This window comes from Geotrypetes seraphini, chromosome 4 (assembly GCF_902459505.1).
Source record: "Geotrypetes seraphini chromosome 4, aGeoSer1.1, whole genome shotgun sequence".
Taxonomy (NCBI): domain Eukaryota; kingdom Metazoa; phylum Chordata; class Amphibia; order Gymnophiona; family Dermophiidae; genus Geotrypetes; species Geotrypetes seraphini.
Genome location: NC_047087.1, coordinates 57,073,379 through 57,087,319, shown reverse-complemented (window position 1 = coordinate 57,087,319; position 13,941 = coordinate 57,073,379). Strand labels below are relative to the sequence as shown.

Here is a 13,941-nt window from a genome sequence, read left to right as displayed (position 1 = left end):
TTCTTTTTGGACTGTAGAGAGCTTGATAGAGTTATCTTGGAGCAGTTCCTTTATACTCCACATCTCTACTATCAGCTGTTCCAGGATGTCTGAAGAATCATTTGGCAGTGGCACCTTAGAGGGTGTAGGAGGATCAGGCTTAGATCTTTTAGCAGTGCCTGTTGCTGCAAACACAGTTTCCAGCCTTGTTTATCTCCCCGCTGCCATAATAAAGAATTTCCAATCTTTTAGGGAAGAAGCAGTACTACAAATTACTGATAATTGAGCTGGAAGTGCCTCTTAAGAGAAGAGTAAAGCAATCGCAAGTCAATATTGCCTCGCAGCCAAGCCATGTCCCAACAATTCCATTGTTGAAAATCATAAATACGAGACGAGCAGAGATTTTCTCTATAACAACCCCACAAATTTGGAATCGTCTTCCATTTTTTATAAGAGAAGAAAGACAGACAAATTTAAAATTGTTCTTAAAACTTTAATATTTAATGATGTTTTTCAGAATTAGGCTCTGAAATGGTTGATAGTATTCATTAACAGTGATAGATAGACTCTCTAAAATACCAGAAACTAGCCTTATAAGGCTAAAACCCTTCCCTCCCTTAATGTGTTTACCTTGAATGCTTCTTTGCTTTTAAAAATTATAGTTCTCCCCCTTTTTTTCCTGGTTTCTCTTGTAAGTCAGTATTAATTTAAGTATTATTTATATGTCTTCTTTGTATATAAGCGTTTTATCAAATTTTTTATAAAACTTGGAAACTTGGTAAAAAGTCCCATCCAGATCCCCTATCTCGTGATGACGTAAAGTGGAAGCATGTGCAGATTCCATGAGAGCCTAGCCGGAGGTTCTGCAGTCTTCATTTGCTTCGCCTGCACAAGGCTTCTCCCCAGAATTTATAAACCTGATGTGGAGAGCCTTTCTTAAGAGACTAAATCAGTGCAGCCTGCATGCATGCAGCCCTTGAACCAGGGAACATCCTCTCCTCCGGTATCTGCTTCTCAGTTGAGCAAGCCAGGCCTTGGCTCCAGTGACCTTTTGGAGCTGGATTGGAGGTCAGACACTGACGTTTTTGTCTCAGGACTCGGATTTACTCCTGGATGACTCTGGCTCCCTGTTTGAGTCGTCATTTGAGGCCTCCCTGACTCCTGGACCAGGGGTGACCCTCGGATCTGCTGCCTCTTCATGTCGGTCCATCACTTTATTGCCAATGCTTAAAAAACTGAAGCTGGAGGCTCCAACCTCCACGTCCCAGTGCACGGTCATGAGTGGCTTTAACATTCAGACCTCCTTTTTTCCCCCTGGTATTCCAGATATTACTGCACTGGTTACAGAAGAGTGGAAGACCCTGGAGTGGTCCCTGAGCGGTTGCTAAGTCCATGTCCAGGCTTCATTTCATGGCACCAGAGTTCCAGCAGCTATTTGACCAGCTGAAGGTGGATTCATCAGTGGCTCAGGTCACCAAACATACGGTTGTCCCGAGTGAGGGTGGTGTTATGCTGAAATATGCTCAGGACCGCAAGGTAGACATGATTTTGAAACAGCAGTTTGAAGCTCTTGCTCTAGGGATCAAGGTTGCTGCTACTGTTTTTGTTTGCTGCTTGGACTTACCACACCAGACTATGGTGGCAGCTCTCTACGGAGCTTGTGCTGGAAGGAGTGATGTGGCAGATGCCTTATATGACCTTATCGGAGTCATAAGCAAGGTGTTGGTTTATGCTGTCTCAGCTCGCAGAATGCTGTGAATCCGACAGTAGGTGGGCAACTCAGCGTCCAAAGTGACCTTGAGCATGCTGCCCTTTAAGGGCGAGATGCTGTTCGGTAAGGGCCTTGATGACCTTACCATAGTGACAGATCACAATTTTCGTCCTTTTACATCATTCTCAGCAGTTTAACCAGGGGCCTTCTGTCCAGAGGTCCTTCCAAGGTTATAGACAATGTTTCAGTAGCTCCAGGCCCCAGCAGTTCTCTGGGACTTGTGTCAACCCTCCCTCCAAGAAACCCCAATGATGCCAGGTTGGTGGCCATGCCTCTGCATATTGGGAGGCGGCTGCCGGCATTTCGGGGGCAGTAAGAGAAAATTTCCTCAGACCAATGGATCTTTGATATTATCCGAGTGGGTCACAAGATTGAGTATTATCTCCCTTCTCTGGATTTGTTCATTGACTGGGTGGCCAATAAAGGAAGCCAAGGTCATGGCTTCGCTTCAAAAACTTTTTGGACATTCGGGGATAGAATCTGTCCCCGACATTCTCGGGCTCAAGCAGATACACCAGATACTTTATCATGTCCAAGAAAGGCACAGAGGACTGGAAGCCCATCTTGGATCTCAAGGCAGTAAATGACTTTCTGAAGTTCTACTATTTCACATGAAAACGACCTGGTCTGTCATCGCAACTGTGGCTCCTGGAGAATATCTGGCCTCCCTGGAACTCACGGAGATATATCTGTATATTATCATCTTTCTGGGCCACAGGAGATATTTGAGGTTTCACATACTTCAGCAGCATTTTCTGTTTGTAGCCCTTCTGTTCGGATTGGCAACAACCCCCCGCACGTTTACTAAGGTTATGGTGGTGGTTGCAACTCATCTCCATAAGATGGTGATCCAGGTACATCCCTCCCTGGACTATGGGCTCATCAGAGCCCCATCCAGGTAGGTTTGTGAGATGGCAGTGCAATGTGTGTTAAATTTGCTTCATCAGTTGGGCTGGACTGTCATCTTCAAGAAGAGCCATCTTGAACTGACCCAGACTCTGGAGTGTCTGGGAGTTCTTTTCGACATGGCTCAGAGCCACAAATTTCTTCCAATGAATCACTGAGTTTGAATTGTTCAGTTATTTGATGAATAAAGGACTTTTGTATAATAAAGTGTTCACCATTTTTATTAGGACATATTCACTCTTTGACTTGCGACTTTGAGTTTATGGATTTGGTTCTGTGTGTATGTGTGTTTTTTTGGGTTGATTTTTTTGCTTCAGGAAATCACATTATTAAAGGGCATGCCTCTATGGATATCAGAGTGTGTGACTCTCACGACTGATGCCAGTCTTTTCAGTTGGGGAGCTCATTGCATTGACCACTCGATTCAGGGCCAGTGGGCTTGCCATCAGAAGGGGTGGTCCATAAATCATCTGGAGCTCCAAGCCATCCGACTGGCCTTGAAGGTGCTGGAAAAGGTTGTTGAGGGAAAAGCTGTAAGTGTTCTCCAACAATACCATAGCAGTGGAGTATGTAAACAGACAGGAAGGCACCAGAAGCATCCCCTTACACCTAGAGGCTCAGATGCTCTTTCAGTGGGCAGAAGCCCATCTTCAGGCTCTTTCTGTGGCCCACATGGCTGGAGTGGAAAACCATTTGGGCTGATTTCCTAAGTTGACAGTTCCTGGACATGAGAGAATGGTCATTCTCCCAAAGGGTGTTTAATCTCATTGTTCGCCACTGGGGCAGGCCAATGATGGGATTTGATAGCTTCTGCCTAAAACTCAAAAGCGAAGCGCTTTTTCAGTCAGAGAGAAACTAGAAAGCTTGGAGTGGATGTGTTGGTCCAGATCTGGCAGTCATCTTTGTCTTCCCCTCGTGGCCCACGGTAGGCCAGGTCATTTGCATGGTCACGATTCATCCAGGACTCGTGATCCCAGTAGTTCCAGACTGGCCTCACTGACCGTGGTATGTGAACCTGGTACACCTTCAGCGGAACAGGACCTTCAAGCTGCCGCTTTATTGCAGGCTTCTGACTCAGGAGCCAGTCCCCATGGAGAATCCACAGCGCTTTGGTCTTACGGCATGGCTCTTGAGCGCAAGGCTCTATTCCACAAGGAATATTCAGACATGGTTATTGTTACTCTCCTGGTTAAGAAGCCATCTATAATGGCAGCCTACACTAAAACTAGGAACAGTGGTGTGAAAAGAACCAGGTGGAGCTGCTTCAGGATCCCATTCCGGTCATCCTGGCTTTCCTTCAGGCTGGACTGGAGAAAGGCCTTGTGGCAGCCTCCTTAAAGTGCAGGTGGCCGGATTCTCCTGTTATCCTGATGTGACAAGATTCCTGGGAGATGCGCTCTGGCTCAGGTTCCTGTTGCGACATCCTTTTCCTTCACAGAATCTTAACATTCTCCTAAAGGGCCTTGCTGAGGCCCCATATGAGCCACTCATAAATGCTTCCCTTTTGGATCTCACAGTCAAGACTGTTTCTTGTTGCTATTGTTTAGACATGGTGTATCTCGGAGCTGCAAGCTCTCCTGTAGGGAGCCCTTCCTTAGAATTATGGAAGCAAGTGTTTCCTGCTTTCTTCTGAAGGTTGTGTCAGATTTCCATGTCAATTAGGAGGTTTGTCTGTCTGCTTTTCAATCTACTGGTTCAAACAAGCAGGATGGAATTTAGAGAGAGCTTGACATACAGAAAGTTTTGCTGCAATATTTAGAAAAGACCAATGACTTTTGCCTTTCAGATCATCTGTTTGTGCTAACCAGCCAGTCCTGGCGTGGCAGGCTGGAATCCAAGGCTTCTTTAGCTAGATGGATTTTCATGGCCATCTCTTCGGCATATGTTGGCTTTTATTACCCCTCTTCTTGTTCTTCCCTTTTATGTTTTTTCTTCTCTTCTATCAAAAATTGTAACTATTCCCCCTCTTAACCACACATGTCTTGTAAGTCTTACCCACAAAATTATTTTAAAGTTATGTCTACACTCAGTTTGTTAAGTTTGTTAAATTTTAACTAACAACAAATTTGTTTTTATGTCAACATTAACATTTTATTTGTTTAATTTATTAATTTATGTTATTATTATTGTACATCGCCTAGTAATTTAAATAGGCGATTCATCAAGAATAAATAAACTTGAAACTTTGGTAAAGAGCCGACAGTTTTTCTCAAGGTGCATTCCATTAGGAGTGTTGCCTTTTCATGGGCAGAGTCTTGGGCAGCTCCCCCCACAGAGATTTGTAAAGCAACTACTTGGTCTACTCTGCATACTTTTTCCGGATGTGGTGGCTCAAGAGAATGCCGCTTTTGGATCCTCAATCTTGTGGGCAGGCTCTTCTGTCCCTCCCTAGACACCAGTCATTGCTTTGGTACATCACCATATGTATGGACTCCTGTAACAGAATGAAAGATTAGGTTCTTAGCTGATAATCTAATTTCTGTTAATCTTCTTTGCAGTCCATATGGCTCGCCCTCAGTGTATTCTGTTTTGCCTGCTTTTCTGCCTTGGATGTTAGATTCCAGGCCTGCAGCTCTTCTGTCAGTCAGATGGCTGTATGTGAAGAAATCTTGTATATGTAAGTGAATCTTTCAGCCTTTGGCTCCCTTATTGTTAGCGCTAGTTGCACACCGCAGGTTGGTTCTCTAAAGTTGTTTTATACAAATTCCTGTTCATTGTTCTAATTCTTGTTTGTAAGTTACAGGGCAGAACAGAATTGTGTAATATATGCAGGGACATTCCCTGTTCCCCTCCTTCTTTGTATTATGTTTAAATGGAGCTCGATTGCTTTGGGACAAAACTGGAAAGGGACACTGTGCTCTGCCTCTATGTGGGAGATGCTCAAAACTTTAAGTATTTATACTTCTGCAAGTCTAGTTCGTGGGAACAGATTGGTCACCCTACATACAGACTCCTGAGATGATTAACAGAAAGATTATTATCCAGGTAAGAACCTAATCTTTCAATAAAAACTTGAGGAGGCACCTTGGAATACTGTACATGTGTGTTTTAATTTATCTTTGCCTATTCATTTTAGTTTCTTCTAGTTGTGTTAAATTATAAGAAAAAACAGATCCTAGTCATAAATGCTAGTCCCTAATCATTTTTGATCTACTTGAGGATGGCCAATGGTTTCTGGAATAGATACTGCTGCTTCAGGGGTTCTAGGGACTTCAGAGGTGTGACTCTGCATTTTTTGTCTGATTTGCCCTGCTTATATGAACACTTCTCTTCATTTCAAGAGAGGTAGGGCGAATCAGGGGAGACTTGAAGAGCTGCATTTTTGGGATCCTTTGAGCCTTTGAAGCAGCAGTATCTCCATGATGGGTGGATCTAGTGGTTTATGAAAGCTGCACTGAACACTTGAAATTGGGGAGAACTTGATAGACGCTCCAGTGACAGGATGGTTGGGATAGGCTGGAGTCGGCTTCAATGGCAACTCCAGCAGTGGGAACCTAAAAACAGTACTGGGTGGACTTCTATGGTCTATTGCCCAGAAATATTAAAGAAAAGACAATTTAACCATAAATAATACTGTATAATGAGTGTGACTACTGGACAGACTGGAAGGGCCATTCAGGTCTCTATCTGCTGTCATTTACTGGATTACTATGAGAAAAGCTCATACATGTTGAGCAGATCATAGAGCAATCACTGAGAAGCTTTCCATAAGGTTCCAGTCGGGACTGTTTTGATAACATCATGTTTATGGAATGAATTACCTGCTGTTCCCAGAAAGTGCTTGTTGCACATAAGTAGCCGTGCAATATTTTGTTCTGCAAACACTGTTTTAAAAAGTTCTATAGATGTTTTCTAAGTTCAGCATTGTTGTTTTATCTGAAAATAATTCTAGATTCTGCCAAAACCCCAGAGATCTGAGTTTCCCCATTCCAACTATAAATTTTGTTTTCCAAAGAGTAACTGCCAGTATAAAGAACTCTATTACATTTTATGGGTAGACATAGAAAATGAAACTGTAAAGAGAATTATAACATTTCATGTTTTATTAAGAATACAGAAAACAGTCTTAACATTCATTGCTAGGTTGCATTCTACTATGCACTGTAGAATTGTCAGCATTTTATGAAGCATAAGGATAATGTAAGCTCCCTGAGGTATTGCACTACAGATCAATAAAAGTGGCAGTGTGTTATACAACCAGATATGATATAGCTAATGTTCAATCGAACAATAGACAAATGTTTCCAATTAAGTAGGCATTAAAAAAACTATTAATACTGATACATGATTAAAGCTATATGATGATTAGACTTAAATCTTTAATTGGAATGATTGGCAAATTCAGATATGAATCCAAAATGTATTCAAGAAATTTCAAACTAACTAATGCTGCTTAATATATGATCTTATAGATGTGTGTTCGCATAAATACATTTGTTTCAAGACCCATTTTACTCTCTTCTCTTGCCAGACGTTCCATACTCCAAACTTGGGTGATGAAGAATTTGAGATTCCCCCTATCACTCCACCTCCAGAATCGGATCTGACTCTTGGAATGGGAGATGTGCTGTTGCCTTTTCAAGGCCTCGGTGACCCATTGCCCACCCAAGGAAATGAATTTACACCTCAGTTTCCTCCACAAAGCCTGGATCTTCCTTCTATTACTATATCACGAAATGTTGTTGAACCAGAAGGTGTTATCCACAGCAATGGTCTGACCATGGTAGGAAGATTTTTGTATCGCTCTCATAACATCTGAAATACAGTACAAAAAACATATGTTAATCTTTTAATACAATGCAATACTTATAAAGATGAAAGTCTTAGAATATTTATGAGAATTACCTGGTTTGATGATTATAACTCACTTCCTTGTACAGAATTAGCACTGATCACAGGAGAGAAATTTAAGATTGAGAGAACATCAAAGGGTAGTGTTATGGATTCTAATCTTAATTTTGTTGATCAGATTAATTATCTGCTAAAGTTTTTTTTTTTTTTTTAAGATTAAAGCAATTAACGGGCAATAAGATCAGTATTAAGTAAGGCTTAGCTTTAGGGTTGTTGCACATGCTGTCTTTGCTTCCATATTTAGATTATTGTAACAGACTTTATTGTGGTTTAACAAAATGAGTATATAAGATTACAGTTACTCATAATACAGCGGCCAGATTTATCTTCCAATTACATTGATTTGAGAGGGCTAGTCCACTTATGAAAGAGCTATATTGGTTGCCACTGAAAAAGAGAATCCAATTTAAGATTGCTTGTATTGTCTATAATGCTATATATGGAGTAAAATCTACTGGATTAATTTTTTATATTAATATTTTGAAATTTGTTAAATAATTCAATATCAATGCAGCACTTTAAATTTTCCTTCTCCTCTGTAGGTTTGCTGTAAACAATTACATGAGTCTGGCTTTGAATTTCAAGGACCCAAACTGTGGAATAGTCTGTCAACTAGAATCATATAAGTTTAAGAAAATGTTGAAGACAAATCTTTTTCACCATTAAGTAATTTTGAATATTTATAGAATCTAGTTTGAGTGTGTGTGTTTATGTGTGTGTGTATATATATATATATATATATATATATATATGTGTGTGTGTGTGTGTGTGTACATTGAATCCTTGTTGAAATATTGTGGAACATAAGAAATAATATGGTATTATTTTGTCAGCATTTAACATAGTAAATGATGGCAGATAAAGACCTGAATGGTCCATCTAGTCTGCCTAACCATACATGCTCCATAAATTAATCATCGTATTTAAATGGTCCTTTTTCTTAGATATTTCTGGGCCAGAAACCTAGAACCCTGCACGATAGTGTGCTTAGGTTCTATCTACTGGAGTTTCCATCAAAGCTCACTCCAGCCCATCTTAACCATCCCAGCCATCGAAGCTCATCCTCAATTAAATGTCCATATAGGGGACACAGACCATGCAAGTCTACCCAGTATTGGCTTTAGTTCCTTCAATATATACCCATTATTTTCTGATTAGAGATGCTCTGTGTTCATCTCACACTTGTTTGAACTCTCACTGTTCTCCACCACCTTCCTTGGAAGCGCATTCCATGCATCAACCACCCTCTCCGTGAAGAAGAATTTCCTAACATTACTCTTGAGTCTACCACCCCTTTACCATTTTACTTTCTCTGGAAAAGATTTTGTTCTACGTTAATACCTTTCAAGTATTTGAACATCTGAATCCTATCTCCCCTGTCCCTCCTTTCCTCTAGGGTATACATATTTGGGGCTTCCAGTCTCTCCTCATACATCTTCTGGCACAAACCTTCTACCATTTTTGTTGCCTTCCTGTTGACCGCTTCAAGTCTTTTATGTCCTTTGCCAGATACGGTCTCCAAAATTGAACACAATTCTTCAAGTAGTGCCTCACAATAGACCTGTACAGGGGCCATCAACACCTTCCTTCCTCTACTAGTCACACCTCTCTCTATACAGCCTAACATCCTTCTGGCAACAGCTACCGCCTTGTCATACTGTTTCTTTGCCTTTAGATCTTCAGACACTATCACACTAAGGTTCCTCTTCTCATTTGTGCATATCAGCTTCTCACCTCCGAGCACATACGGCTTCTTCCGATTTCTAATCCCCAACTGCATTACTCTGCACTTCTTTGCATTGAATTTTGGTTGCCAGATATTAGAATATTCCTGTAACTTTGCAGATACTTTTTCAAGTTTTCCATTCCCTTCTTGGTGTCTATTCTGTTCCAAATCTTAATATCATACACAAAAAAGCAAACTTTTCCTTCTAATCCTTCAACAATGTTGTTCACAAACATATTGAACAGGATCAGCCCCAGCACCAATCCCTGAGGGACTCCACTACTCACCTTTCCCTTCTCCGAGCGAATTCCATTAACCACCACTCTCTGGTGTTGGTTCGTCAACCAGTTTCTAATCCAGTTCGTCACTTTGGATCCTAACATCAGTCCGTCAAGTTTGTTCAAGAGCCTTCTATGAGGAACTGGGTCAAAGGCTTTGTTGAAATCTAAGTAAATTGCATCTAGCATATATCCTTGATCCAAGTCTCTGGTCACCCAATCAAAAAATTCAATCGGATTTGTTTGGCATGATTTACCTTTAGTAAAACCATGTTGCCTCAGATCCTGTAACCCATTTGATTCTAGGAATTTCACCTTCCTTTGAGCACCGCTTCCATTATATTTCCAATAACCGAAGTGAGACTTATGGGCCTGTAGTTTCCCGCTTCATCTCTGCAACCTCTTTTGTGAATAGGGACCTCATGCACTCTTTTCCAAACCCCAGGAACCACTCCCGTCTCCAAAGATTTAGTGAACAAATCTTTATTTTCATTTCTATTTCTAAACCGCAAATACCTTTCAGTTCATTGCGATGTACAAGAGAGTAAAGAGGCTGTACAATAATGTTGATTTACAAAATTTGTGAAGGACAGAATTCTAGTAATAGAAAATTACCAGATTTTGAGTTACCCATAAATTTGATAGGACCTACCAGAACCTCTCTGAGCTCACTCAATATCCTGGGATGGATCCCATCCGGTCCCATTGCTTTGTCTACCTTCAATTTTTCAAGTTGCTCATAAACACTTTTTTTCCATGAATGGCATGGTATCTATTCCATTCTCATGTGTAACTTTGTCAGACAATCTTGGTCCTTCTCCGGGATCTTCTTCTGTGAACACAGAACAGAAGTATCTAACATGTTTGCATTTTCCTCATCACTCTCCACATATAAGAATAGCCTTACTGGGTCAGACCAATGGTCCATCAAGCCCAATAGCCCATTCTCATGGTGGCCAATCCAGGTCACTAGTACCTGGCCAAAACTTAAGATGTAGCAATATTCCATGCTACCAATGTTTATTTATGTTTATTTAATATTTGATATACAACTCCTGCATTTTACTGACCTAAGTGGTTTATAATGTATAAAACTAAAATGAAATTAGGTACTTGAGAAAAACTACCCTATCTGTCCCGAAGGCTCACAATCTAGCTAAAGTATCTGATAAACTAAAAATATGTAATAACAGCATATAATACATTTCCAAGATCAAAAATCAAAGAGATAAAAAATAGAAATAATGAAAGAAGATGATAAATTAAAAATAAAATAAAACAAATTTAAGAAATAGAAAAGTCTCTGAAGCGGCCTGATAGCAAACAGTCATATTTTAGTGCAGGTCTTAATACAACTCCCGGCATAGCACACTTCACAGATCCGTCACTGGCAGAGCTTAAGAGCATCAAAGAAATTAACATTTTTAAAACATATCCACTAAAACTGTTATATGAAATAAATAAACCCAAATCAACACGAATCAGTACAAATTAATACAAATTAAGGCAGATTGCAGTCCCCCATTCCATTATTCATTTCGGGAGAGACATTTGAAAAAAATGTGCTTTTAGATGTCTTAAAATTTTGAAATGATTCTTCCTTCCTTAACTCTACTAGTAAATTGTTCCACAGTATTGGGAAAAAGTATAAAAATGTTCCATTTACATTACTTTACATTACATTAGTGATTTCTATTCCGCCATTACCTTGCGGTTCAAGGCAGATTACAAAAAGGATCTATCTGGCCATTTCCAAAGGAATTATAGAATAGTTAGAGAGTAGTCAATTTGGTTCATAGAGATGAGGTGGTTCTTGTGGCGTTAGGTTGTTTTAGAGAGTGGGGAGGCATTAGGTTGGTTTCGATTGTTGGGTATCAGGGATTTTTTTAATAGTATGGTTTTTATTTCTTTTCTAAATGTTCTGTAGTCAGTGGTCGTTATCAGCAAAGTAGAGAGTTGGCGGTCTGGTTGAGGCAAGGTGAGCCTTTGAGATTTGGGGAACAGCTACTCTATTGTCATTTAAAGATTTCGACGAGCGACTAGGTGTGTAAAATAGCACTAGATTAGAGAGATATAATGGTTGTAACTCAAATAATGCCCTATGTGCCAGCATCAGGATTTTAAATTTAATTCTAATTTCCATTGGTAACCAATGGAATTTCAAATATAATGGAGTTACATGATCATAGATATGTGTGCGACCTAAGCCAAATTGCCACATTTTGTACTGCAAGCAGTGGCGTCCCCTATGACTTTCCATTTCTCGCATTTAGGATTTGTTAGTATTGTTGCATAAATATGGTAATACCAGTTTTGTACACTTTACTGTACTGAATTAGTGCTATTAAGTTTATGGACATTATGGCCTCTTGTAACAGCACTCTTTTCTCTCCCCCTACCCCCTCCTTAATGGGTATGTTTATTTGATTACACTGACAGAAAAAACTCCCAAATTGGATAAGGTCATGAATGTGCATCTATTTTCAACAGAATGGTGCATCATGTTATAGAACAAAAGCTATAAAAGTATTGCTGGCTCAAGAAACAAATATAGTGGTACCTTGAAATCCGAACTTAATCCGTTCAAGAACCACATTCAAGTTCCAAAGCGTTCAAGTTCCAAGACAATTTTTCCCATTGAAAATAATAGAAACTGGATTAATCCGTTCCTTGATCCCACAAACTCAGACAGCAAGACCGGCACAGACAGCAAGATCGGGACACCCACCGGCACAGACAGCAAGATCGGGACGCCCACCGGCACAGGCAACAAGATCGGGACGCCTACTGGCATAGGCAACAAGATTGGCAACTGCAAGCCCAAAGCTTCCCTCCCAGGCGGAAGCAGGAAGCTACGTCAGAGGGGAAGCTTTGAGCTGAGCATTGCTTGCAGTTCGGATTCCAAAGTAGCATTCAGATTCTGGGACAAAAATTAAGAAAAAAAACAGTTCGAATTCCAAGGCGTTCGAGTTCTGGGGCATTCGGATTCCAAGGTACCACTGTATAACTATTGGATTTATGGACAGGAACAAGCCCTTATTGCAACATTGTGTTTGGTGATTGTGTGGAGTGAGTGCCGATGTTATAATTAATACTTTGGGCAAACAGTATCCTGTGAAGAACCAGAGACTTCTTATATGGGTGGATCTGAACAAAAGTAACTAGGACTGGAGAAAACCTGACAGCCAAGTCATCTAAGGGACTAAACGGATTGCACCTGAATCTAGATATAGAATGGAAAAGTTAATAAGGTTAGTGAGTTTTGCCTGAAAAGCCATTGTGACTGCTGACATGGCCTAGTCTAAGAAACCAGTGCTGCCACTTATGCCAAGGACAGAGTCCAGATCAAGAAACTGCAATCACTGCTGGTAGCACTCTAATCGGAACAGCCTGAGGAAAGCCACAGCACGATGGCTCTTCTACCTACCTAGATGTGGCGAGACCCAGAAAACTGCCCTGTGTTTCTATGCACTATAACAATGTGTGAAGAGAGAGGGGTATTACACATTACCCGATCAGGAAAAAAAATTTCGATTTGATTCAGCCTATTGTATCAATTTTTCAATGTGATTTGATTTTCCTGCCCAATTGGGTGTTTTTTTGTTGTTTTTTTCAAAGCAGTTTATTAAACGACGAAATACAAACCAATAAAGAAGCTGATACAACATTTTCAGAATACAAAATATTGTGTACAAAACAACAAACCACCAGAACAGGTGGAGACAGGCAGAGTTCGGTTTGGGTTCTTATATCCAGACTCAGCCAAGCCCTACCTCACAATAAGACCCTCTCCACCCCCATACCTCCCCCCTCCCCCCATCCCACCCTTAACCCACTGGCAGCACTGGTACCACTGGCTTCCGCAGCCGGTTGAGTACTTAGCTTTTAATCAAAGGGGGTATAATATCCAAATAAGACGTCCAAAGCTTACAACAATGATGAGAAAACCGAACTGACCAAGGATTCCCAGACCATTAAAAGATGGAATTTATTGTGCCAATACCAAATGGTGGGTGGGTAGTCCTGAAGCCAATGATTGAGGATACATTTTTTAGCTACTATATAGCCCTTGCGGATAAGTGAAGAATCCCCTCAACCTGAGAAGGAAGGGCATAGCCCACCAGGCTCTGAAGATAACAACGGACCTCCAACCAAAAGACAGCAATAACTGGACAAAGACCAGGTGCTAGAGAATTATCAACCCGGTGGCATTTCAAATACGTAGAGGTATAGACACACCCAAAGTGAAAAGTCTGCTGCTGAGAAATATACCCCTGATTAAGGACCCGAAATTGACATTCCTGAAGCTCAGCACTCTTCTGCACCACCGGAGAGATTTGCTGCACTAGAGGAGACAAGGATTCCACCCGAGGGCGGCAGCCCAAGTCCCGGGTCCACAGAGACAGAAGCTGAGAATAGTCCCTCCTCGG

The 13,941-nt window shown here is 40.9% G+C and overlaps 1 protein-coding gene across 7 annotated transcripts in view; it reads left to right on the top strand.

The window, feature by feature from the left end:
• The window catches only part of TOX3 (TOX high mobility group box family member 3), a 317,190-nt gene that overhangs the window by 255,492 nt on the left and 47,757 nt on the right, over window positions 1-13,941 (top strand). For all 7 annotated transcript variants that reach the window (XM_033940241.1, XM_033940242.1, XM_033940240.1 and 4 more), the window contains one exon: window positions 7,128-7,379. In XM_033940241.1, the coding sequence (XP_033796132.1) occupies window positions 7,128-7,379 (252 nt within the window). The remainder of the gene's footprint in view (window positions 1-7,127; window positions 7,380-13,941) is intronic.